We start from the raw sequence: 27,949 nt of genomic DNA, 5'->3' as shown, positions 1-27,949 counted from the left end.
TCTTTATACTGAGCATAGATATATGTGTTTTATTAGCACTTCTTCATATATATTCATATATATGTTTATATATGTTCATAATCTATAATCTAGCCCAACATTTTTTGGTAGATTTTCAACCTTTCAGGTGTTGATATGGAAAGATGAACAGTTCTCATGAAGTTCATTGTCCAGTAAATATAGAAACCAGCAAATGACTACACTGTGACTAAAAAGGATTTCTATAGAGCAAAAGTTAAGCAAATTAACTGTTGATGAAGAAATACATAAAAGGCAGAAACACTGTGGGCAAAAACTTTAGGTATTTTTTGATGGTCATCTAATTTTTATGGAAAACTATTTACCAAAAGTATGCCACTAGTGCCCAAACCTTACTATTCGCAAAAGGGTTAGTAACCAGGACACTGTTTTTATGAACGACTAGAAAAGCCAGTATGGTAAACAAGATCAAAGAGCTTTTGCATTAAAAGGACAGGATTAGATACAATCCCATTAAAGGATCTGGTTCCTAAAAGGAAGCACTATTGGATTAAGAGTTTTAGAAACCTGCTAGAAGCAGGCTAAGAGAAAACAAAATAATCCTGAGCTTGAGGGTACAAGAATGAAATGATCACTATATGAAATTTGTTAGGAAAAGCAAGAACTGAAAGGCGGGAACTCTTAAACTGCGTATCTAGTTGAAGACAACTATCAGGATAAAACTGGAGAGCACTATCTTTGAGAACTGCATTGATAATGTTTAGACAGGGCCTATTAAAGCTTCAGAGGACATCCAATAAGCACACACTCAGGTGGCAGGTGTTTTGATTTAGGGGATGCATTAAATGATGCATTTAAGTGAAATACAGTAAATGTAAATCTGGTAAATCTGAAAATGTTCTGTTACTCAGGATAGAGACACTTGAAAGGTTCTGAATTCAGAACTGCCTGGGCCATATCCAGGCAGGACCTTTCCAATCACTTGGTCAGAAATATACCTGATTTAAGAACTAATCTTGGGCTCTGAGGTAAAACCCTTCTCGTTGATAACAATACCTAAGAACTCCTAGTCCTGAAATATGTAAATGATGATGTTTTCTTGAATCTCCAGTTTGCATTTGAGCAATGTGAAGTACTTGGTGCTGAGGAGCAGTGATGGCCAGAGCACTGTATCCCCGAAGAGCCCCTGGTGTCTACTTTGAGAGGGCTAGGAGGCAACAAATAGCATGGACTGTAAGAAGCTAAGTTAAGTAATGCCTTCTACAAATGAACCAATGGATCTTAGCATAGCTGTTCAATTATTTGGAAGTACAAAACCTTGTCTATGGAGAGCTAGAGAGCTCCTTGCTGTCAAAAAAGTCCTTCAAAAGCAAAGTCTTCCATTACAGGACTTCTTTGCATAGGGGAGGAGTACAAAAACAAGACAGTTTTCTCTAAATAACGATACTACTTGCAATCAGCCTGGCATGTAGTTGCAGAGTATTGCTGGCTCTTTTAAAGAATAGTGTCAAGACTATTGCTAAATTCAGGTAGATTAAGGCCTGAAAATGAAATCATGTAGGTAAGATGCTTGTGGGTGCAGCTGGCCAGATAATGCCAAGAAGCTACCTAAGAACCGACATTGATTGAAAAATCCTTTTTAGTGATGATCTAATTATTCTATCAACCTAGTGGATATAGCGACTCTTTTGGTCTACGTACACCTTTCTTTGGCAACAGCTGCCATTTTTTTTAAGTTGGAAGGAAGAAGAAAAGGAAAAACTTTTGTCACTTGCTGGGATGAGACCTTTTATTCATCCTCCTTTGTGAAATTCTGCATGACACTGGATTTTACCAGAGCTGATGGCCAAGATACAGAAATACAGGGCTGAATGACAATAATACATTTGAAATACAAGGCAAAAATAAGATAGTGAAGGCACGTGGATCCAAAAACTGATCCAACAGAATATTCTTTAAGAATGCTAACCTTATTGTTAGTTCTAAGAAAGACCTGCAATCATCTATCAGCACCAAGGACACGTTCTTCTGAAAAGAACAGTTAGGAACTCTGAAGGAGAAAATAGATCTGAGCAGATTCTTGGTGACATCTTGCTGTACAAAGGTGGCATTGGACAGCCTGCTGTCAAACTCTTATGACACAGAAAGAGAGCAAAAGTGACTGGCTAAGTGGTCAGAAGTAAATTTGTGGAAGAAATTTTAGCCTGTGCACGTCAGTGATGGTAAAAAATGCAGAGACGGAAGAAAGGGCTACAAGTGGAATTTCATTTATACGCTTTCCTCAACAGGTCAATAGGAGAATTTTGAATAAAATATAACAGACTCTCTCCTGAAACCCTTTTGGACTGAAAGGTCTTAGGACTTCATGAAAGTGCAAACATGGACAGTATGAACTTTCCTAGGGCTAAGGAGTGACCATAAGACCAAGAATGGTTTTGATTATATTTATTTCTTTTTCAGAGCTGATTTATTAGCAGAGTATGACTCCAATTGTATTGTGTTAGTTTTGCTGAGCAAATCCATCAAATTGCTCATGGACTTGGAAAATAAAATTTCCTACTTCTTTAGTTCTGGGTCTACATGCTAAACAGAACTCTTAGCTGTGATGTTTCCTTCACACAGAAAGCAAAAGCAGTGGGTAGCCCCATCAGGAATTTAATATTTTCCAACACAGGCAGGGAAATTCTGGAGACTGGCAGGGAAAGGTTAAAGCCATACAGTTTGAGGACCAAAACCAGAAGCCAAGGCATGTGGAGAAAGGTAATATCCAACAGCAAACTTTGGGTTGAAGTCCTAAAATTAACAGAACAAACAAAAAATACAGGTCCTAACAGAAATTAAAATGGGATCTAGATGTTTATGCAGACGGACAACATATGTTTGTGATTCAGAGAAGCAGCTGAGAGAAGCAGTGAAGGAAGGGCAGCACTCAGCCAATCCTGTTACCATGTGAGCTGCATGTAAAGGAGGTGGGCATGTTTCCCATGGATGCTCTAGGACAAAAGTTTATCATTGCTAGTGTATACTATGTATATATGTACTACGAATATACCACAATGTAAATACACCTACATTCAGTCACTTAAATAAAAACAATATTTCTTGATAGAATTTTCATGCCTTAGTTGAAATTTTAAAACTTGACTAATAGCTGGAGAAAATGGGTCACAGAGAAAAATTCTACAAATAAATTTCTTACTATATGTATCAAAGGGCTAAATGGCTAGATACAGAAGAAGAATGGATATTTTACATTTACTTAAATTTCTTGAAACTTACTCCAGAAGCGGTGTTTAAATATTGGCTCAACAAACAAGAAAGGTTTCTGTTCAACAAGTAAACTCTATAGTAAGTGTCTAAGATTTGTAGGGGGCTCAGCTATAAATGCAAATGATCCTGCTCTTCTGGATGGTTCAGATATCTGTGTATTATTCATGTTCTTTAAGAAGTTTCGTGAAGAAAGAAGATAATCTGTATCCCACCCTAATGAACCAACATGCAAATCTTACATTTTGCTACCTGTACATATCTTCTCTCCAGATGATTATAACTCTATTTGTTAAATTTCTCTTCTGACAAGCTTGCACTTTCCACATTTTGTAAAAATGTACGGTCATATTAAACTGACAGAATAATATATAAACAATTGAGCAGTAAGTAAAAGAAAGGAGTTTCAATAATCGTCTGTGAAACCAGCTAAACACAAGGACAGAACATTCTACCAGTGATGAAAAGCAGAGGGAAACTGCAGAAACCACATGTCAGGGAAGTTTCCCAAGTGTGATTGTGGGTGTAGTCTGGTGGTCTGTGCAAGACAAAGAGAAAAGCAAAAAAGCAAGAAATTTGAAGAACAATGAGCAGAAAGAAGAACTGAAATGAGAGCTTTAAAATCCATTATGTTACTTTTTCTTTCAAAGAATTTAAACAACAAATGCAATCTTTTTGATATCATTTAGCAAAACCACATATTTGCTTTGTACAGTAAATTTCTACTTCATTTACTGTTACTGAAGTGTGTATTTATTATATACAATTGTCATCATTTAAAGATATTTTCATATGAGGAAATTATATGAAGCTGTGCTTCTGATTGCAGAAGTCTGGATTCAATTCTTTTGAATCTTTGAGTATACTTATATTAATGATCAGATAGCTGTCCATACTGTAAAGTCTAAAGAAATTTCTGTGATTTTAGTTTCCAAATCAAAGAGTTCCCTCAGGCATTTCCATCTATATTTTTGTAATATAAGAGAAGAGAAATAATATATAACATGTCTTTGGAAATATTTTTTGTACTTTTTGTTTCAGGTAGAAAGAAAAGCTACCTTTAAATTTGACCTTATAAATCAATCAAAACACAACTTTTTTTGTGAGACTTAATGCAAAGGATTTGTTGTTTCCAGCTATTTGTGTGTGTTAAGCTTTCACATTTACTTGTAGTCCTTAAAACTCACTGCAAAAATGTAAATGGCATTGTTTCAAAGTCTGGGCTGTACAACTTGGTTACTACTGGATAATAACATGACTTTCATATTGAACTTGAAGTGGAAAGTGTTCCATTTCCAGCCCAAGACTACAGTTACACTTAGCCCTTATATACTGCAAACTCTGATCTATTAATACAGCCACTAAACTACATTTACTTTCATGTTACTTATGAAGCTAACCAACAAATTTAAAGTATTTTGAAAAGCTTCAAGGACATCTTAGGATATAGCTATACAAAAAAATAAACAAAAGGTAAGAAAAATTTATTTAAATTAATTTAGCTAATTTACCCCCACTTTACTTATTGTGACAGAACCTTACATGGTATTGTCCTAACAATACCACTCAGTTCAATTTAAATATGACTTTGTAAAAATGAAGTCCAAGATACAGCATTTATAGACAAAAATATTTATAAAATCAGTCTCGCTAATAAGCAATAAAATAGTTTTAGTTTAAACATCTAAGTGCATGTGTTAATGAAAGGTAAATGCGTCTGTTTAACAATAATATTTCCCAGGCTGAACAAAATAAGATCCCAAATCCAGAGACATTTAAAGAAGAAATAAAAATGTAAAAAGGCTTGGGGCAAGAGCAAGAGCATAGGAAATATCTTCATTTTAGATCATCACTGTTATAAGTTTTAATGTAATATTTAACCTAAGGTGACAGATACGGAAAAAAATATGGTCTGTTAAAGTACTTTTTAAATGGCTGAAGAAGATTGGAGGAGATGATAGGATTTTTCATGACTTCACATGACCACATCTTTCTTCTAACTACTGAGCAGCAAAGTTTTTATCCTCAAGAAGTATGACAAATATTATTTCAAAACTGTATTCAAAGGGAGGAGTTTGCAATTTCAAGCAGTAAAAATAATATCTGGCATACATGCTGAGGACAGCAAAGTTACCTGTAGCACTAATAAAGCTTCATCCTGTTACTCATAATCATATATTTCCATCTTGAAGAGCATAACTATCAAGAAAATTTAGTTAATTTTTCAGATATTTCTATACTGGCTACAAGAGCAGAAATACTGTGAGATAGACCAGCTTTACACAGTTGTTTTTATTTTTATTTTAATTGGGAGCAGAAAGCACTACAATATTTGCAGAAAAAGGTTTGGAAAAATCATTTGATCTTTGGAGTATTTATTCAAGAAGAACATTTGAGATTTTTGACTTCTCTTGTCATCATGTTATATGGTTGTTGGGTTTGTGTGTGTGTGTGGTTATTTCCATTATGTAAATAAAGTTCATCAGCCTTAAGTTGAGACATACAGTATTTGAACAGGCACTACTGAATTCTTTTGTAACTGGATTCCCTTCTTATTTCTTCCAAAGTGAATACTGGTTTCTTTATTTGAAAGATTTAAAGCTAAACACCGTATTACAAAAACACATTGTGTTTATCTTTAAAAATACTCCACTTGAAAGATAAAAGTTTCTCCACTAAAAACAAGTAGTATTTCACTCTTAGAACATCTTAAAAAGCTTAAGGTGTCAAACCTGATTTGTCAAATTGAAATGCTTTTGCCCAGAAAAGTGATGGTATGGCTGTGCAAATAAACTCTAATTAGCAAGAGTCATCTTTAAACTACCTTTTCTTCAATGAAGGAAGCAGTCCATTTCCATGCCCTATTGCCAACCAAATGACTTATCCTAATGCGCAAAACAATTAAAAATTCAAAATAAAGAAATGCAACAGATAAATTTATATATTACAGCTGGAAAAAACAGGATAAAAGTCAAACACAATGTGTAAGGATGTTCCTATTCATTTTTCAAATTAAACAACACAATGGTAATATTGATTTAAATTATTTTATATTTAAAAACTAATTTTATTCCTGTCTATAGAGCTGTGGAGGCTTCCACTGTAGCGGAACTGATGAAGAACCCCTTGCAAGATGAGCCTATTTTACTACATTTCACAACTCTTTCTCTGTACAGTGTGTTGGGAAAATGCAATCTGCTGGGAAAGTAATAGCAGACAATCAACACATATTTTCCTGTCCTCTTCACCTCACTGAAAGAGGTAATGCCAGAGCAGGCTTAGTGTTACATTAGTAGTTTTAGCATAGCTCCAGTGCTACTCCATAGGCTAGAAGAGCAGAATCCCTTACTCTATGCTCTTCAGGGCTAGGTTCATCACACAGCTAAATAGTTGGCATGTATATTTGCTATTGATAGCTTCAAGAAATAATGGCAAAGTCCATTAGTCAAGTGTACAGCCCAAGAAAGCATGCAATGAATGTCCTCTAGAAGTTGGTGGGGAAAACAAGTCTTCATAGTCACTCACGCAAATTTTGGAAGTCTTTTGTCTATTGTTTTCCTTACTTTCCAGCCTGGCAGACTACACCTACTCTTTCTCCACTTCTCCCCTTTACCCCTTACAACTCTCACTGAAGTTCAGTCTTGGATAAATGCCAAATCCTAATTTTTTCACAGAAGCAGTGAAACTACTAATATCAGAGTCCTTTGAGGCCACAGTGTAGAAAACGTCATGATTTGCTTTAGATTATTTTGAAAAGCTTTATAATAATGGAAGCATGAGAAACTGATGACACTGACTAATTGAAAAAACTAAACATTGTTTCCATTGGATTTGTGTTGAACTGAATCCAAGTAAGTGCTCAAAACATTGAAGCTGAATAAGTGTCTAAGTAAAATTCTTCATATAATTATTAACATATTTGTGAGATAGCTGGTACTAATGTTGTTTAATATTGTAGCATTGCAAGAAAGTAATACTGAAATGTTCTGAGGACAGTCCAGCTAAACAATCAATGCAGTGACAACACAAATAAATCGTTATAACAATTATAGTTTGTGTTGTTGCAACTCTGGAATGGTTCCATAAATTAGAGTGGTATTTGAGAAGGCAATCATATCATATTTTACCAATTACAATTACAGACCACTGAGAATCTGAACAAGCAGTATGAAATATAAAATATGTTATAGTTCAATCAAAAGCTTCTGGGGTAGATAAAATGATTGCTTGAAATTTTCTGGTTTGTATTATGCAGCAAATGAGACACAAAGATCTCCGTGCTATTTTCTTGCCTTAAAATCTATGGAAGTCCCATATGGTAAGCGAGAGGGTAAAGACAGAAAAAAGTGAGATGGACAAGAAGAAAAAACAAAGGAGAGATGAAAAAGAAAAAAATGGGAGGAAGATGAGGTTTAAGCTTTTTATAGATTTTTAAATCTAATTAGTAAGTCTAATTTAAAAGTACAGAAGCTACATGACAAGCTGTTGACTAGTATGTGTAGCTATTATAAACTAAGTTACAAGAAAAGCTGGTCAAATATTTTCCAGTGGAACAGTATTCCATCAGAAAATGCTAATGGAATGGAACCAAAACCTTCCATAAGAACACGACTTCTTGAAAAGTTTTGACAGAAACCAGGCATAAAGGCAGGCTAAATTACCAACGTGCCTCTTCATCTTTTCTCTTGTCAGCCAGATGGCTGGTGAGTAGCCTGCCAGGCTGCTTGGCTTCTGGTTTTCACAGAATCCCTGACTTCTTGCCGGATGGGCTGCCAAACAGCTGGAAAGCTAGGTCTCCAGGAGCTCCTAAGCTTTTTGGCTTAAGTTCTTCAAGCTCTCAGGCAGCTGCTTTGCACTTAGGATCTGAGGCTCCCCAGTTAGGGAGACATAGGTTATGCTCTCAGTTTCCTGTTGCTTCCCAGATTTCAGGTTGTGTTTTACAGGAGGAACTGGGCTCCTAAGGACCTCAGGGCAATTTATGGCAGTTCATTCTGGATCTAGGATTGCATGTCTGTAGGAGCCCAAACACTCCATGACAGTTGGTCCACTAAACTTCTAGGCAGCCTATGGCAACAGTCATTGGAGAAGTTGGCTGTTCGTGGCCCTGGCAAGTATGGCAACCAACTATGAACTCACCAAGCCAGGTTTGACTCTGTAGGCTTCCTAAATCTCCAAGGACCCTGCTATTCTGAAAGGTCTGAGGAATTTTTGGCTTGCCCCTTTTTGTCTTTCTTATAGTACCTCTTTTGAAGTTAGTTTGTAACAAAAGCCTAAATATTTGTAGTCTACATCCAGATATCAAGGATTAAAAAATGCATAAAAATGAGATCAAATATAGAGAAGTAGGTATGAATGATGTTAAAATACGATAATGTCTAGAGAAAACAAATAGGCAAATGGAAGGAGATCAGTAAAGAGCATTAAGTTTAAACTGCCAAGATTTCTGTATATAAATACAAGAAGTATAACAAGGAAAACAAAGAAACTGGAAAATGCTGTACATACTCAAGCAAGTTTTGACGTTACAGGCTTATCCAAAGAAAAGTACATAAACAAAAATATATTGGAACTATTTAAGAAAATTTTTTAAAATATAAACAAATGAACAACAGTTTGCATTATGGGGAACCGCTAACCTTCATACACTGGAGTTATTAATCAGTAAAATGTGTATAAAAAAAGTAACTTAAAACATTTAAAATGTTAAATATCAGAATAATTTCAAAGTTCAACTACCTTTCCTTGTTACTTTTAATACAGAAATGTCCATTCTAGTTTTATGCATATGGTTACATTAAAATTTCCACAACAAGCAAAATTTATATAGAAATCTTAAATAGCATGGTTCATCTGCAGCATATTTTCCACCCGCAGGTTAACTCCAGACTGCTGTCTCCAGTATAAGTCATTACCTTAGCATATAATACTTCTGCAAAAGTGAAGGCTACTTGACCATCACAAATGCTGATCTCTTAACCCTTCCCTCCTAAACCTGATTTAGTTTTGCTTTTGTATTTATTTGTGTGCGCGCACGTGTGTATGTGAACGTGGACATTCTCTTTCCCTTTATGTAGGAAATACACAATCGTCTTTAGATGGCTGATCATCCTTCATCACACCCATGAAATTCCATTGTAGGGCTGAAAAGGAAGAAAAGCATGTGTGTGTGTTGGGGGGGTTGGATTACACTTTATCAGAAAAGTGAAATGTCATTTTACAAGTACATTTTAAGAAAATAGGATAAAAAACTTTCCCTCTCTCTTCCCTCAAATCCCCAGTCTCAGACTGTTTACTTGAATAATTTTGAAAGACTTCATACACAGCTGACTTCCAGAAGTTCTTTAAGAAAGCCTTTACAATTGTAGTTATAACAAAGGTTAAAATTTAAACTTTGAAAGCTGAAAGCTGATATGCAAACACAGACAAAACAGAAGAAAGGATGAGGCCTTACATTATGTTTGCATCCAAAACTCTATTAAATACAAGGAAGGAAAATAACCTCTAAAATTTTGATATATTTTTTTAATTTTTATTTCAAAACATACTATTTATACGTTCCTCTGTGAGGAAAAAGTTGACAGTGTTCCTCTCATCACCATAATGCCTTTCAATGAATTTTATAATGGCCCAAATAACATCCTTGTGGAGTTTCTCTCAATTTTTCTGTTTGGGCTGATGTACATTGGGATAACACTATAAATACAGTTTTTCAAAGTAGCATCATAACCAAATATTGCTGTTCCAACATCAACAGAGTTGAGTAGACTTTTCTTAGCAATTTTTCATAATCATTTGTGGTTTTGGGGCAGTTTACTTACATCTTGTCATTACCAATGTGCCTGCAGTAGCAACTTTTCCTTTTGGAAATAACTAATTTATAAGAATATGTATCTAATAAGATAATTCATTAGAATAAGTGATGCGGCTCTTTTAGCTCTTACAGTTTAAATAAAGGTATACCTTAATTTATCAAAATTCATAAGGTATTTTTCTAAGACTCACAAGTAGCACCGATAGGTGCAGTGCAAATTTTCTCATGAGTTCTACCACCTAAAATTATGCCACTGCCAAACTACCTGTAAGATCTTCACTCTACAAGCCACTCTTAAGGCTAAAATTATTTAGAAATAATGCTGGCATAAAGAGGTCATGACTGATCTCAAAGCAATATTATGACTGTCAGAGTTATAACAGTTTATGTACTGTAATGTATAATTTATATCCTCTATTTTAAAAGTCTTAAATCTGTCACAGACCAAATAACACTGATCTAAATCATATTGATGTAATAAACACTTTCACTTAGCTATATCATACTGATGTAATCAACAATGTTGTCAGTCCAATTCTACAATACTATTCTATGGGCAGTACTCTGAAAAAGCTACCATAATATAACTGTTAATTACATATATAACTGTTAATTTATATAACCTAAGAATATAGGCACTTAGATTCTCCTTCCTTCTTTGCCATTAACTTCCTGCCTAACAGCAGGCAAATTAGACCCAAATGCTCAAAAACATCTTTGAGAATTCACCTGGGCATTTTGTGATTCATTACTTTCCAACTGTAAAACAGAAATGATGGGTTTTCTAATCTTAAACAGATTATGGTAGGAGTGAGTGCATGAGAGATGTCCATGTACTCACATACTATGGCAATAAGAGCCATATCAGTATGATAGATTAGCTTCAATGATTTTATAAGTATCATAGCAAATAATGTTTAAGTTGTATATACACAAAATGTCTGTGCAGGAAAATGGATGCTGTATTAAATTTTATAAAATTTGTTTCGGATACTGTTAACAAGTTCTTTTTCATCTGTGAAGCTCCACGCTACAGAAGACAACCACTACAGCTTCCTCAAAACAAAACAAAACAAATCCAGACTTCAAGCTCAAAGCTATTGGAAACATGCTTTGCAGTGTCAAGTACAGGCTTGGAAAATCCAGAGTGCACATAACTCATTTAAAGTCATATACTTATTCCTGCTTTTGAGTCAAGCACTGCATAAACCAAATTGTGCTTCTTGGAAGATCATGTAAATTGTTGAGTATTACTAACTGTGAATAAAAAATCAAATTTTTGTTTACATAGAAATTGTTACTGCATCTCCACAGTTTGGCTATAATTGCTGCTTTATACATATTTCTTTCCATTCAGTGTCAGAGGAAAGGGTATTATTGGTAGGTTTGTTTCAGTGTGCCACTCTGCCTCAGTCTCACACAAAAGACTCTTTGTGGGGTCATAGATTAGCATTTGGGCAGGCAGCCAAGAGAGATGAAAGGAGAGTGGCTACACTAAGGATGTACATAGCTTACACTCATCAAATACCCCGGGGGAGGGAAACAGAGAAAAAAAATATCTATGTAGTCTGTAATTTCAGTAGCTGTCCTCTATCCCTTTAGTTTCTGAAAACGTGTTTTTAGTCAAAGCTCTAGCAATGCAGAGCTCCACTCTGGCAGTACAGGTCATGGAGTCCTATGCATAATGAGTACTAAGATAAAGTAATATTTTAACATTTAGTTATAGAAATATTGTTCAAGAGAGAGGCAGGTATAGTCAGATCTTGACAGAAGAGACATGTATGCACCCTATCATCAGGTAATATAAAACTTTCATACTAGATTCTACGTTTTTTTAATTAAAAAAAAAAGATGGAAAGATAATTCAGAATAACCAGGATGTTTGAAAAATGACAAACAAGCTGTCTTCGTAGAAATCATTGTGAAGAAATAGAAAATGCTTAAGTTTTAAAAATCAGGAGCAAATGTTCTTGAAATACCTTCATCCACGTATCTATACATACATCTATCTATATAAATAAATAGCAACCACGGTGTTCTCAATTCCAAACAGGAAACTCTGCCTGCAAATGATCCTAAGGATATCTACCTCTTTAAGGAAATTTCCATTCTTTACATGGTCAGGTTTCAAACTGTAGAAGGATATGTATTTTTAGTATAGCAGAGAAAAGATACAAAAGTTGCATTGAATATGGAGATAAATTAGAAATGGAAGATATTACTGTAAAAAGATTGAGGATAAAAGTCTACTTAGTATTCTAGGAAACATTTAATGAGAAACAAAACCTTCCACATTTATTTTACCACAGGTCAGTGGTAAGAAATCATTGAAGATGAGTTACAGAATATACACACCATTTTATCTCTACGTTGGAACTGACACAAAATACATGAATAGTTCAGTCTTCTGTGCAAACTGACCTGCACAACAACCACTATTCACAACTGGCACTTTTTGTTGGCAGTCTCAGCAGAAAATCTATGGATTACATTGGCACCGAGACTGAAATACGCTCTGAAACCAAAAGACAGTCTCTTGAGAATGCAGTTGAAGTACCTCATAGTGGTGAACAACTACAACTACCTGTGCTATTCATAGCCCATGAGTAAAAGCTTTCTGTTTCCAGCATTGTCAGATTGGCTTTTTCAGCATACTCTGTTTGGGAACAGGAAGCTTGGATCCTGACAAGTTATTAAAATAATTCCAAACATGTTAAGGGCTCTAAAGGCAAAACAGAATGCCTCCATCTAACACAAAATGAGTGCTAGATGGAGGGCTACTACTCTATTTTTAGCAAATGAATACATCAATTATTTAAAGCAGTTAAAGGAATGAAATACATTGTAAGTGGTAAACAGCAAAGTATTGCTGCAAATCATCCAAATACAAAAACAGTATGTGAATATATATGTCACAATGCTATTAAATACTTTCTCACCTTAGCATTTTCAATGCATGGACAAATAGCCCAAGCTGCACTTGCTTGAACATCTGGATTAGGATTCTTCAACAATGACCATAACAAACGAACTCCATCTAAACGGTCAATTATCCTATCAAGGAAATCGATCAGAAAAAAGAGATAATTAATTATGTAGTATACAGTGAGGTATGATGAGTTTTACATTATATCAGTTTGAGAAACTACTTTAAGAAATATTGGTATGCTTTTCTTTAGCATGCTGTTTTGCTTTACGTAAGTGCTTGTGTGCTGTTGTCAGCTGACTGCCATCAACATACACAGTAAACATTGCTTGCTATTGTAGATGGGTGTGAACAAATTATGTAAAGACAGAATATGTTTTTCAACTAAATCTTACGAGTGTTGTTTACCTTTTTATCAGTACTGTGATTTAAAATGCTTAAAGAAGATAAAGTGAACTGCATTATAACCAGAACTCATGTAAAAGTAGAAGTAAGCATGTGACTTTTTAACGATCTGCATGTAAACTAAAATCTGAATTCAAGCATACTAGCTTCTTTCATATAGTAACAAATACTTTCCAAAACAAATATTTATGCCCAAAACTATGTACTTAACTTTTTATTCAGTCTATGCTTAACGTATTTACCTTACTGTACAACATATTTTAAGGTACTATGTTTCTAATCTAGCATTAGAAATTAAAATGGTCACACCACACTGCACCCTTTGTTGGTCATGAATAACGTGTAACTTGTTTCCCATGTGCTCCTTACCAACAAGACTAACATTGAATATTATGTTATAATTACTTAAACACACTGTAATCAAAGTATCTTCATGACTAGCTGAAAAATGAATTATCATCAGAATCATCTCTACACCATCTGTGTTATGTTTACATATCAATCAGGCCTGGGGATCATAACGTCACATTAGGGTACAGTGAATACCTTAAATAGAAAGGAAGGTCAAACAAAACTTAACAGCTTTTACAAACATTCCTATTTTTCAAAAAGATATATTTAACCCAAAGCAGATGAGCAGAAGATAAAGGAAAGCAAGTATACTTTTCTAACCTCACAAGGAAAAAATTCTGTTGTATACATGCAAGTCTACATCTTTAATTGTAAATACAAGATAAGAGAAATAAAATACAGGTTACATCTTATTTGTGTTCACTGTAAATACATTTGCCAGGAAATTTTTAAACTTATTATAAAATCATTTCTGTATGCAATTCTACCATCACGTAAAGGAGGAAAATAGTTAAGGGCATGGGCTCTGTCTAAAATAACCACAGACTTTAATCACAATGCTTTTATGCAAACAGCTTAAACAACTGTGTTTTCAAAACAATAACTTTCTGCACAAAAGGTTGATTAAGCTGAGAAACCATAAGTTGTTTTTTTAATATCTGTTCATTTAATACAGCTTATTTTACTTACTCATTTCCAAATCAACTGCAAGAATATCGTCATTCAAAGGAAAAAATCAGAAATCATAACACAACAAATTAGAACAGCATGATCATAAACTACACAATTACATATACATGTCCACATAATAAGGATGACTTCACTAAAAATGTCAAACAAGCTTTTAAATCTCTCCAAATCCCCAACACTTTCAAGCAATTTTAATAATATTTCCTGTCATTTCAGAAAGCACATAGAATTTTTTCATATATTGGACTTAATTAAAAAAAGATCCATGAGTGTTTCTTCTAGTCAAGCAGAGTACTGATCACTTACCAACATGAGATACTTCCTCCCAAGAGGGGCTAAATATAAATGACCCAACTCCAACCAGTATATAAAAGTCAAGCTATAAAAGTCAAACACTGAGTTCAGATTTTTCTGCCATGTTTAAGAAAACAACCTCTAGGCTGATTTATCTTTCCTTTTTTTTTTTTTTTTTCCCAAAGTCATCTTTCTGATTTAAAATTCACTTTCTTCTCAGTTTTCTTGTCTTCTCTTAAGCTTTTCAAGGCAAACTATCCTCACTCTACGGTTCCTTTTCTAAAGAAAATTTTTGCCTTTTGGTTGAACACCAGAAACATGAGTTGTCTTAGACCCAACAGAATAGCTCAGAATATCTGAAAGTGTAATCCTCAGTCCATTCAATGTGTATAAAACAAAGAATGGTATGGAATAAACAAACAAATCTCCAAATTACATTCTTCATCACCGATCACTGGTTTCACTCATTCATACTAGATTAACTCAAATGAAAGGAATTCTATGCAGAAGAACGATACTCTCAAATTTTCGTACTGGAAGAGTTATGGTTGTGTCACCATACAAGCACAAACCCTTTTATTTTCATCTTACTAAGAATAGATATTTGCTAATTAAAGAAAGCACTGCTAAACAAGTGACTAAATCCCTTCTCAATTCCATTTTTTTTTATCTTTCCGTGGTTTCAGTGTAGCAGATGAAGAAATTGGATGTTAAACTAGCATATCTGCTATAAAAAGCAATGGGAACGCTAAAATAAATGGCCCTGAAAAATGTTTCCTCTATAAAAGTGCTTGAATGTTAGTTTCTTTTCTCTATGAAAATTCCTTTTTAAAGTGGGCAAAAATATACGTTCAAATTTCTTTACAAATAAACAAAGACAGACATGGGAAAACAGACTTGTAATCTCGAAAATTTCAGCTCTGATGGCATCACTCTAACCAATATTCAGATTTGTTTGTATAAAGCTTTTGTATGTAATTTTCATCCCCAAATTGATTATAACATCAGCAGCAGGACACTGTAATATAGCTACTTATCACAATAAATACAAACAAACTGTAAAAATTCCTTTGTTTGGCTTTCAGTTCTGCATTCACTCATATCTAGTACATTAGTTGCCCTGTGGTTACAGTCACTTAGATGATGTGTTTTTTAATAATTTGTTGATGTAACAAAGACAAAGCTAAGCTATAGTTAAACTGGTATTAATCATGGGACTGTTAAAGGAGAGGTCTTTTAATAGAGAGGCAGAACATTTTGAAAGCTGAAGGGAATCTCATAAAAGCTGAAATAATGTGATGTTTAGATGATATAAAAAATCTTACTATTTAATATTTTAAAGTTTAAATATTTAACTGGTTTATATAACAGCTGTATTGTATGTACTTAAATAATCTAATGTATAGAACACTATTAATAGTATAAATTTTAACAGGCATGAAACACACGCAAAGTAGGAATATTAATTCTATTATAGGTAATTGCTGTCTGTTGCTTCGCTATAAGTACAGTGGTATTTGCTATTTGACCAGTGTAGGTAATTTAACAACATAGTTTTTATGAATGACTTTCATTAACTGTTTATAGATGACAGTTGCTTAATAGAGGCTTTTTGCATTGCTTCATTTATGAAACTTGATGTCACTGCATCACTGAACATCATGATATGTCTGCAAAAATCATGTCACAATTCTAGGAATTTACATTGTTTTCTAAAATATATCTGAAACTAGCAAAACTGTTAATCTGAAATAGTACTTCTCTTTATAATTCAGATTTAATATTGCACCTTTCCAGTAGAAACTTCAAAATGAATTGCTTAAACACCACATGCACAGAGCTTAGGCATCTGTTTGTCATATCTATCATCTTTTTCTGTTACAGTATTATTTGCCAGAACTTTTGAGAAGTCTAGTTTTATTGTCTGCCAATTTAGACCACTAATACAGATATAAATAAACAAAGTTAAACTGACTCTGTATTGTGCTTACTGGTAAGATTACAGGGTTTAATTCTGGCAGAATGTAATCTTGTGTTTTCTGAAACCACAACTTAGTATGTTTCTTAAAACTTTCACTATTTGCTAGAGTCCTTTAATAAATAGAATTATATACCAATGTCTTCAACTCCATCTGTCTGGCTAAAATATTTGTACATTTTAATTTATAATATTCTAAAACCTCAGTTTTGAATGTTAGAGTTGAAGTCTATGGGTTTTCAAATGAAAAGTGCAAATGAAAGTCTAATGTCGGTTAAAGAATGAGCATTAGTACTCTGGTTTTGGTAATATAAAAAGAATAACTGTGAAAGTTCTTTAAAATGACAAACATCCATAAAAGATATGCAGAGGCATCTCTGTCAATGCTGTGCAGCAGACTGAGTGTGAAAAACAGGTTCAGCTTATTTTTGCTGTGGGAGAAGTGGGTTGCCATTCTTTATACAGAAGATGTGGATTCACCTATGCCAATCTACTACTCTTCTTCCTTTGTCCATGCATGCTTCTTCCATGGAACAGATGATAAAAATACAGTATTTCCCTCAGTAGTTAACTCCACTGTTTCAATGGAACGCGCTCTGTTTTTTATAATCCAGAATCACATTTTATTTCTTACATGAACCCCATCCTCTTCATTACATACCCTTGAATCACTCATAGAAACTTCATGAGCTCCACCCTCTCAGTGTGTGTGGTTTCCACATGCCTACTGCTGCAAGTATAAGAACAGTCAAAAGAGAAAACTGTTCAACTGAAAGGCTCTAAGGCTAACTTCACTAAGCACATGCACCTAATGGAATGTGACAATATATTTGAAAATTCTCAATCCTTACTGAGAGTTAGATACTGACTTGAAATTTTCCTGCTTTGCTCTGGGTTTCTAGTAAATATCAAGGTCAATGACAGTAGGATCCGTAAGAATCATCATACTTTTAGGCACTTCTGTAGTGCTAAATTAAAACAGAATCTCTTTAAACACTGCTTGTCCAAACCAGATGACAAAGAAAACAAGCCTAAGACCTAACAGCCAAATTGACAAGAGAAAAGCTAATAGAAAAGAACTGATCTCCTAGAACTCATTGAGACATCCCATGAAAAAAAAACTATTACAAAATAAGGAATGTAATAATAATTCATGCAGCTGAACCAAGAAGACCAGAAACAGCTAAGTATCAAACTCCAATAGAAAGTCATCATGTGTATATACTTAGAGTCTACAAAGTGGCTTTGTTTCTTTCCAGAACATCTTGGAAGATCTCTACATTCTTGTTAAGATGAGCAATAGATTGCAAAGAGCTGAAAGCATTATAAGAGCTCAAACAGAGTTTCTCATGTATTTCAAGACAGCTATTCTTAGCACAACAAAGCAACTCATGAAACAACAACAACAAAAAAGTGTAAGGTATAAAAGGGAATGAGATGGTGGAGCTGTGCATCCTCTTTTCAAATTAAAGCTTTTAGTACTGTGGGAAGACAAATGTTTCCAGGTACTTTGCTACCACATGGGTCTTTCAGATGTCTCTTAATACTTTGGTAAGATTAAACAGGAATAAATAAGGTAATAATGGGAATAGTAGGATGGCTAGCACCTGAACTTTTTAATCATATAATCATAGAATGATAGAATATACAAGTTGGAAGGGACTCACAAGGATCATTGAGTCCAACTCCTGGGTCCCCAAAGGACCACCCAAAAATCAGACCATGTGTTTGAGAACATTGTCCAAATGCTTCTTGAACTCTGTCAGACTCAGTGCTGTGGCCACTGGCCTGGGGAGTCTGTCCCAGTGCCCGACCACCCTCTGGGTGCAGAACCTTTCCCTCACACCCAGCCTGACCCTCCCCTGTCCCAGCTCCATGCCGTCCCCTCGGGTCCTGTCGCTGTCCCCAGAGAGCAGAGCTCAGCGCCTGCCCCTCCGCTCCCCTCGTGAGGGAGCTGCAGGCCGCCATGAGGCCTCCCCTCAGCCTGCTCTGCTCTGGGCTGAACAATCCAAGTGACTTCAGCTGCTTCTGTGTCTTCCCCTCCAGACTCATCACCATCTTTGTTGCCCTCCTTCAGAGACACTAGCAGTTTTATATCTTTCTTATACTGTGGTGTCCAAAACTGCACACAGTGCTCAAAGTGAGGCTGCACCAGAGCAGAGTGGGACAATCCTTTCCCTCACCCATCTAGCAATGCCATGCCTGATGCACCCCAGGGCATGGCTGGCCCTCCTGGTTGCCAGGGCGCACTGCTGGCTCATGTTCAGCTTGTTGTCGATTAAAACCCCCAGATCCCTCTCTGCACGGCTGCTCTCCAGAATTTTAGTGCCATGTAACAGGAATAACTTGCACTGTTGGAGTTGACTGGAAAGAGATAAATTCACCTGTGTTTTTTTAAGATGAGGACATGAGGACTGGAAAAGGATTTACCTGACATATATCATAAAGCTGTAGCAGTATTTTTTTAAAGTAGATACTTGTAGATATTACTACAAGTGGAATATTAAAATAAATTACCTTTATTTATCATCCATTATCCCCTTCTAGGGTATCACAGAAACACAACCCACCAAATGCTCAGAACTTGAGCACCCTTACCATGCAGTGTTCAAATTCTGGAGCTTTCATATCACTAATTTATTAATTGAGCAGCAACATATCAATGTTTTCTAACATTTAAAAATAAAAAAATCTCAGAAACAAAAGTCTGTCCCAAATTCTGCAATTAGAACAACGTGATACTACAGATCATGTATCCTTCGTGTGTTTGGTGACCCACTCTTCTCAAGAAGGAGAAGAGTGGTTTGTATGAGGAGTTACAGTCTAAGCTCCTGCTATACTGGTCTAAGGAGGAGGAGACAGAAAAGGAATGGTCAACCCATGTTTTGGGGTGGGGGAACAGGGGAATCTAATATCTTAACCCTGCAAGAGGCAGAGCACTCAACCAAACAAATCATTTAAATGTGTGAGTAATTGTACTGATATTGATGTTTAAACTAAGTATTGTTTAAACACTTTTACAGATCAGGATCAAACTCACCTGCACCTGGCTGAATCCTGCCTCTGGAAAAGATTGCATTATCTCTCCTAGTGCTATGAGTCTGAACTTGCACTAGCACAATACTTCAGGTAAATGTCACAGTAATGAAAGTAATTTCTCTGTAAGTGTTTTTGTTGTTGTTGTTGTTGTAGTAAAAAGTATATTTTGCTCCCGGAATAAATTCCTTGCTAATGTTTTAAAATATTTTTAAAATATTAATAAATAAAAAGAAATCAAATGTTGAGAACCTTTGATAGCGATTTTTTTCATATGAACTGAATTCAACATTTCAATCCTTCACCCACTCTTGGCAAAATCTTTCAAGTTTCCTCCTAAACAACCTGCACTCTCTCCTTAAAAACAAGATGGACTTTGTTTTATCACAATTTTAGCAGCAACTTGTGTTATTTTTGGTGCTTATGCTGACCACATTCCAGTGTGAAGATATCCATACTGGATATTACACGTGGTAGTCCTGAGTACTGGCATATGTCTGAGGTTTTATAATACCAATTTATATTTATTAGCTTTGAAATTTCTTGGTTGATTTACAGAGTTAATCTTGTTAATACATTACAGCAAAGGTAGACATTTAGCATTCTTCATTTGAGATACACAGTGAAGATGATTTCATCTATGTGTACTTTTCTGCTACATGGCTAACTGTTCACACAACCCATGTTTACAGTTGTGTACCATCTAGCCTTTTGCCACTGGGTGACAGCCAAAGCATGAAAACAAAAGCCCTATTCAGGAAAAGAATTCCCTGCACTGCTATATGAATATCAAGTGAATTATGCAAATCAGAACAGGAGGAGCTTACTAAAACTCTTTTTCTGATCTTCCATATGTATAAGGAGGGAAATATGCTGAGAATCTTGAGGTAAATATCCCTGTAAGGGAACAGGAAGCACAGTAAATGCCCACCTCAACTTTTAACTGGAACACTTAATCATAAAGCTCAAGGATCTTTGCAAGCTGTACAAATCTACATCACAAAACCAAAGAGAGCAGCAACTTTCTTAGTAAAAAGGCAGTCTTTTCTTTGGTCTTGCAAAGGAGTAAGAGGAAAGAAAAGGGTGCAAAAAAGTCTGAATTGATAAAAAGGAATGATGAAGAGGGACAGAACAGATAAAATACAAATAACACTCCATTTCAAAAACTTTCAAATTATTTTTCATGACAGTAGATGCACACATTTCTTTTAGAATTGCTTTCTCTAATTTAAGAAATTATTTATGATTTAAGAACAGATGTAAAAGGAAGAGAAGCATAAGCGGGTACCCACCATACAGCACTTGTAAATAGGTGCTTTGTAACTTTGAAATTGAATTTTAATAAAAATCATTTCACTACAGTTCTATCTGATTTACCCCCAAACACAAAAGCTTTATGTTCTACACATTTTCTCAAGGAAAAAATTGTGTTCCTATTTAGCACATTTTACAGTAGGAAATAACTAATCCACACCGTAAAATATCCTTTTAAGTCAGATTATAACTGACAAAACTAAAACCTTCTAAAGTGTTTAACCTGAAATTGAGTCTACTACTAAAGCTGATGAACTGATAGAAGTATAGTAGACAGCCCTCAAACCCCCAAGTTAAAGTACCACAAAAACTGGAAATACCTTTTCAAATATCCCTATTACACGAACTAACTATTCTGTGATCTCAACGGCATAAAACACAGTTTGAACACAGGGAAAAACTATTTTACAGTTAGAAAGTTTAAATACTGGAACAGGTTGCCCAGAGAGGCTGCTGAGTCTCCATCCATGGAGACATTCATAACCTGACTGGATGTCGTTCTGGGTGACCTGCTTTAGCTGACCCTGCCTGAGCAGGGGGGTTGGACTAGATAACCTGAATAGGTCCCTTCCAACCTCAATGGTTCTATGATTCCATATTATCTGATTGCAGAGAGACATATTTTTAATATTTTGTAACAAATCTTAACTATCACTGCATAAGAACCTGGAATATTCTCCCCAAAATATTAACAATATTTCTGCCAGAATTACTCAAAGTATATATATTTTGCGACGTTTAAAATGCTGTCAATATGAATGGCTTACATCATATTTTCAGGTTCTGTTGCACACGCTCCCACTGCTTTTGTTACATTCACAAGCAGTGCCTGATTGGTTCCAGTAAGTAACTTCACTAGGGGTGGTATTCCGCCACATTGACGGATAATAGCTCGATTTATTGGTTCTTGGCAACATTCTCCCAGTGCTCCAACGATATTTATAAGGACTTCTTCAGGTTGATCAGTGAGCAGTCCTACCAAAGCTTCTACGACTTTATAATCGTGAAATCTAAATGAGAGCAATAAAAACAAAGTTGTTATTATCAGTATGTTACTACTGTAAGGTAATCCTTAATTTCTGTAATTAAATTATCTTGATGAACAAATCACAATATAGGTAAGCCATTCCAATCAGTTCTTGTAAGTGCGACATATAGCATCATTTCTTACTTTACCTTTTAAAATATATTTCTCTATTTTACTGTTCTAGAAATCCAAAGAGTAGTTTGAGGAGTGTTGAAAATTTAACATGTGGATGAAACATCTTTAACTAGCTGTAAACATGCTAGAAGACTAGCCAGTACAGTAGCATCCTAACTTCCATTTCTTTTTTCTGCCATGTTAACAATAGCTAGAGCAGGAGTATATCTGACCCTCTTCCACCTCTCTGGAGCCAAAGGATCACCCTTATGTTTCAAACCCTTTAGTGGTTTGTCTTCATCAGTTTTATAGCTAGTTCAGGCCTAATGTGTGCATTTTCTTAATGTAAGACTAGAACTATGCTAGATTTCATTTTGGAATTAATAAAATTAAGAAAATAGTTGACAGAAATTTGAGTTGACTTTTACATTAAAACTTCCCTCATTCTTCATAGCACTTTTGGTACTGATGATCAAAAACATGTTTGTAAAAATCCTGGAGTTTTCTTGTCCAGGCTCCATCCTACAAACAGATGCATGCTAAACCTCAGAATTTAATCTTCTGGAACAGTACTTTAGTTCTCAGCACTGGGGTCACCCCATTTCTAAGTTTGTTTTGTTCAGAACTTAGAGGATTCTTAACGTTCAACAAATATCCTATTTTCCATTCACACCTTTTCTATGATACACCTTGACAATTCCACTTTGTGTATCAAGCTAGATCTAGTCTGTATATCACCTATTAATTATGCTTTGATATATATTTTTGTGTAAATATACACAGTTCCTCTCCTAAAAAGATAAATTATCGGAGAGAACTGAGTTCTCACTTGTGCCCCTCTTGTCCCCTAGCTTCTGCAAATGTCTACTTGAACTACAACTACTCCTTATTTTCCAGGAATCAGCTGTACACGTGACTTTTCTTTCATACAAAAAAAATAGTATTTTTGAGATTCTAATGGCAGATCTAGAACTCTGTTTCAATAAAAAAATTAATCTTTCCAAGATGGCTTATCGGTGTAACAATTAATGTTATACCAAGAAATTAGAAACTTTATTTTTTTCTTATTTGCTTGGATCTGATACACATTTGCTTAAAGAGAAAGTCTTTCTTTGTTCAATGTAATTTGGAAGTGTCCCTATATTTTTTTTTTTTTAAAGAGGAAATAACAACAACATGAAAACGGAGCAACAAACCAAGTGAACAATTTCAAAAAGAAAAATACTGATTTTCTCTGACTATTTTATCAGTGTTGCAGACGAACTGCTTCATGGATGGAATAATATCAGCTGGCTCTGTGATGGGTAGGCTACAGTCTGACAGAGTTGTTGGCTCAGGCCATCTTGTGTCCAGAAGCAGTATGGCTGCTTGCATACAAGCTGGAATCTGAGTTAGTCAGGCATAGGCACTTGTACCAGCTCACTGCTGAGTCAGCACAGCATCTCAGCAATATACTTCAGGTACAGGAAGTACTGCAGAGTAGTCTGAAGATAATTAAGTCGCTCTGCAGGAACCAGCAGGGTTTGTTAGTTCTAGCCTCATGCCAGACTTAAAGTCATCCCCCCAGATCTACTTATGTGATTTCATATTATCCTTCCTCCCTGTTATGTTGTGTCCTCCCATCCTGACTTTTGATTGGGTTTATTGCTTCAGACTCAGCAGTGCGTAATACATGAATTCAGCTCAAGTCTGGAGCTGTGCCTGGCTAGTAACCTTCATGGGGCTTCAAGCCCTTGCCAAAGATACGCGAGTAGCCCAGCAAAAATCTGTTTGCATTTGCAGAGAATTATTGGCTACAACTACACTAATAAATAAAACAGGCGATGGCTCATTCTGGAGCCCTGAGGACAAGAAGCACAACATAGCATCCATATGGCTAAAATCTCTTATCCTCACAATTCAGGGTGGCCTCACCCATTCTGCCTAATGGAAACAATCTGTTGCCTGTGCTGTTCCCAAGGGGTGTCTGGGCATTGTCTGGAAGAGCTCTTGCTGGCACAGGCCAAACTGTGTAAGAGATTGTGCTAGCAGTTAAACAGCACGGATAATCATAACATAGTGACTGAACCCGAGATTAGGTCCTATTTAGTTTACTACTATAGACAGAACCGCTCAGTTCATCTCATCACTGATCTGGAACCAGGATGCCTCTGTGCAGACACCCAAAGCTCACAGAAAAGGAGGATATACCTTTCTGAAAAGCCAGGTAACTGTGAAATGAGGAATGCAAAAAGAAGTAGGACAGAAGTACAGTATGTAAAGACCATGGCTCTGTATAAGAATGGTTTGGGAACTCATTTAGGACAGTTAAAAACCACACTGTAAACCGAGATTACTGGAATTCTTTCTGATTTTGACCCAGATGTTATCTATTATATCTGCTTGTCCAGCAGAGTACACTAAAATTAGGGCTGCAGGAAGAGGTTACCTTTTACTGATTCTCCTCCCAGTCTGTGAATCTCATTTCTCTATACAGAGCAGCATAACTTCAGCAGGAAGCCTAGCACGTACTCCAGTAGAGCAGGCATTTTTTGAGGTAAGGTGCACGAATCAGATGTATTAATTTGAGAGAGGCCAAGTATTCTCAGTCATTAAGCTATTCCATAAAAGACAGGGTGATAATTCCTGCTGTCACATTCTTAGATAATCACTCTGGACCTTGATACTGAGAAGATGTAAGTACCTATGGTAGGACTCACTACAGTTAAATTCAGTCCTTTAGAAGTTGGGTGTCCAGACCAAGCTACTTTTCTGAGTGCCTTTTGTAATCAAGGAGAGAGGCATCTAGGCTAATTATCCTAGCATCCAGTATATTTCTAAAGCAAGTGGACCTAATGGATATTAGATACCTACCTACCTCAGAGTGAGATAATGTTCACTCTCTCTCTCAACCTAAAATGTTAAAGCTAATTGTGCTGACTACACTCTACCATGTATCCATGATTGCAGTTTGCAAGCGAGAGAAGAGTGGGGATATCAGATACACATACATGGAAAAATATTTTCTATGTGTTAGTACACCTCCTGGCTTAGTCTTCTGTATCTTAACTATTGTTCAGAGGCACCAATTCTCTCCGTTAACTGTTAAGATTCCAGGAACTTAACACTGTTTCCAATGCACCCTGATAAGGTCACCAGCTGTTTTTGGTACAATAAAACCTAAGTTGAAAGTCCAACTAATCATAAAACATGGTTTTGCAGAATAATGACATAATATTTTGAAAACAATAGAGGCCCATAAAATCAAAACATGATAATGTAATAAATATTTGTAAAACTAAATTGTTACTTTGACACATTCTCTCCACTGATTGCACATTTCCAGATTGCTCCTGTCACAGCTGCTAAAAGTTGTTTATTTTCAGAGTTACCAAGCAGAACAGATAGTGGTTGTAGACCTCCATGCAGTCTAACCAGGTCACGCGTTTCTTTATCTTCTGCACACTATACAAAAAATTAAATACACATATTATGCAAAATGTGTAAAGCAATGTCTTCAAAAGTTATGTGCATTATATTTTAACAAGTCAAATCTAACACAGATGAAAACGCAAATATTTTATTAAAGTGCCTGACTATGCTAACATTTCACTAAGGGAGTTTAGGCAGTAAACAGCTACCGTAGCAGTGTTTATGCTGTCACATTGTCCACTTTGTGGGCAAATAAACATAAAAACATGCATCTTCTTGCACAATAAGCCCTGCCTCTCTCCACTGGTTAACTGGAATTTAGGGCTTGCACACAAGAGGAGTAAGAAAAGGATTGCAATATCAAAATGCAGCTAAAACATCCTCATAAAAATTAAACCAAGGATCATCAACATTTTTACAAAGTAGTATCTCACACATTAAAGAAACAGTAAAATTGAGAAATACTATATGTAAACTACATGAAAGGAAAGTGCTAATCCTGGCTTTTATCTACTGATTAAGTTAATACAATTACCTTAAATATGGCACTAGCACAATGCATCTGAAGCTCCTCATGCTCACTACTCAGATTGTTCACAAGGTTCTCAATCATTCCTTCTGTCCTTATTGCAAGTCTGTAACTTGGCTAAAAATACAAATTGCACATATATGTTTACAATCAATATCACTAGTCACAATAACAACACAGCACTACAATTCAAGGCTTTCATATTTGTGAAGCCTTGTACTTTATTTTAAGCCCAAGTCATGTGCATTGCCCTGAATATTCTATTGATGTTCTCAAAGCTAAACAAATACATAAATTTTCTGCAGGGCTGTGGTCTTCAAATTTCCAGTAAAACCAGGAACTGCAATGCCTACTTTGTAGCCACCTGGCTTACAAGGTGACCAGCATTCCTGCTCAGAGACAGGGAAGGAAAAAAAGATGCTTTAGAATGGGATCAACCAGTAATCACTCATTTCATCTACAGCTGGAAGTCAAAACAACAAATCTATTCCTAGAAGGAGGTTATAAAAATATGTTCTTAGCATTAAAATTTTGCAGTTATGTTTTCTTCCATTTTTTTACCTACAGAAATTGGAGCAGGGGACCATTTTTTAAGAGAAGGGAAACATCTGCATGAAAAAAATGCATTTAGTGTTCCCCCAAAATTATGTCCAGGTTTGGCCTGGTAAGAAATCCTTGAAAATTTCACCTGCTGAATACAGACTTATTGAAGACAAAACGCTGTCACATGGAGCATGCATATGTTTGTGTAGTTCAAGAAGCTATTTTTGCAAGTACAAACTCCTTCATAATGCAGAATCTTCCAAAAAAAAAGAAAACGTCTTGCATGTCTCAAATTCATGAATAGAATTTATTTATATTTTTTACCTCAAGCACAATGCACTATAGTTTCAAATTTGATTCCACAAATGGGGAAATAACCACTCATCTCAGATAGCTATGGTGAAAATAACTGTATTCAAATTTTAAAACTTAATACACTCAAAGCTGAAACCTGCCAAGGAAATCTGTAGAGAAATCACATACATCCCTTTCTTCTTTTGACAACCGATCAGACACATTGTCCTTGTGAATTACGTAAAACAGTAAAACACACTGTTCTGTATTGCATTGAATCTTCTTGGCCACATCTGCAGGTTAGCTTTGTAGAATTTAAATGTACTGATTAACCAGAATATAACATCTTAATTTCCCAAATTTCATTTCTCAAGTACAGTGAAAAAAATGAAACTCATTAAGTATTTCATTTCTATATACTTTCTTTCATGAACTACTCTTAGCTTTTAAAATAAAAAATTATGTGGTCTTTATTACAAGATCTAACCTTCTCAAAAAAAACTTTGCACAGAGTATCTACATCCAGAGTGGAAACTTCCTGATGGGATAACTGTGCCGGTAACTGTCCTGGAGAAGCTTCATTTTTAAATGATAGTCAAATGTAATGCTTCTTTTTAGTAGTCAATTGTTTTAATGATTGGAAATACCTTAGCTGTATGTGTTTACTTACCTCTGAAGCGCATTCTTGTAGTGTCCCCACAACTGGGGTTAGGATGCTTATATGTGAACTTTTGAGCCATTCAGCTAATAATGGAATGCCTCCAGCTTTACGGATTGCTTCTTTGTTTTTGGTACTTTTGCTGCAGCTCCAGAGTGCTAAAGCCCCACAGCGTGCTATTTCAGTATCTTTTGCCTGATACAGTGTTAGACCAGTTGATCTCACTGAAGGACATTCCAACAATCCAACCTAACAAAAAAAAACACTTTTTTTTTTAATTATCTACAAGTACGTTTCATATTAAGCAAGCTTTTTAATGATG

At 35.4% G+C, this 27,949-nt stretch overlaps 1 protein-coding gene across 3 annotated transcripts in view; it reads right to left on the bottom strand.

The window, feature by feature from the left end:
- ODAD2 (outer dynein arm docking complex subunit 2) overlaps positions 1 to 27,949 on the bottom strand; it is a 96,070-nt gene that overhangs the window by 30,154 nt on the left and 37,967 nt on the right. For all 3 annotated transcript variants that reach the window (XM_013191740.3, XM_048076523.2, XM_066991565.1), the window contains exons 13-17: positions 27,640 to 27,876; positions 26,139 to 26,249; positions 25,482 to 25,636; positions 21,819 to 22,061; positions 12,997 to 13,111 (exon numbers count right to left, since the gene is read on the bottom strand). In XM_013191740.3, the coding sequence (XP_013047194.3) occupies positions 12,997 to 13,111; positions 21,819 to 22,061; positions 25,482 to 25,636; positions 26,139 to 26,249; positions 27,640 to 27,876 (861 nt within the window). The remainder of the gene's footprint in view (positions 1 to 12,996; positions 13,112 to 21,818; positions 22,062 to 25,481; positions 25,637 to 26,138; positions 26,250 to 27,639; positions 27,877 to 27,949) is intronic.

Source organism: Anser cygnoides, chromosome 2 (assembly GCF_040182565.1).
Source record: "Anser cygnoides isolate HZ-2024a breed goose chromosome 2, Taihu_goose_T2T_genome, whole genome shotgun sequence".
In the NCBI taxonomy this organism is placed as follows: domain Eukaryota; kingdom Metazoa; phylum Chordata; class Aves; order Anseriformes; family Anatidae; genus Anser; species Anser cygnoides.
The sequence above is the reverse complement of the archived record's forward strand: the minus strand, read 5'-3'. Positions and strand labels throughout refer to the sequence as shown.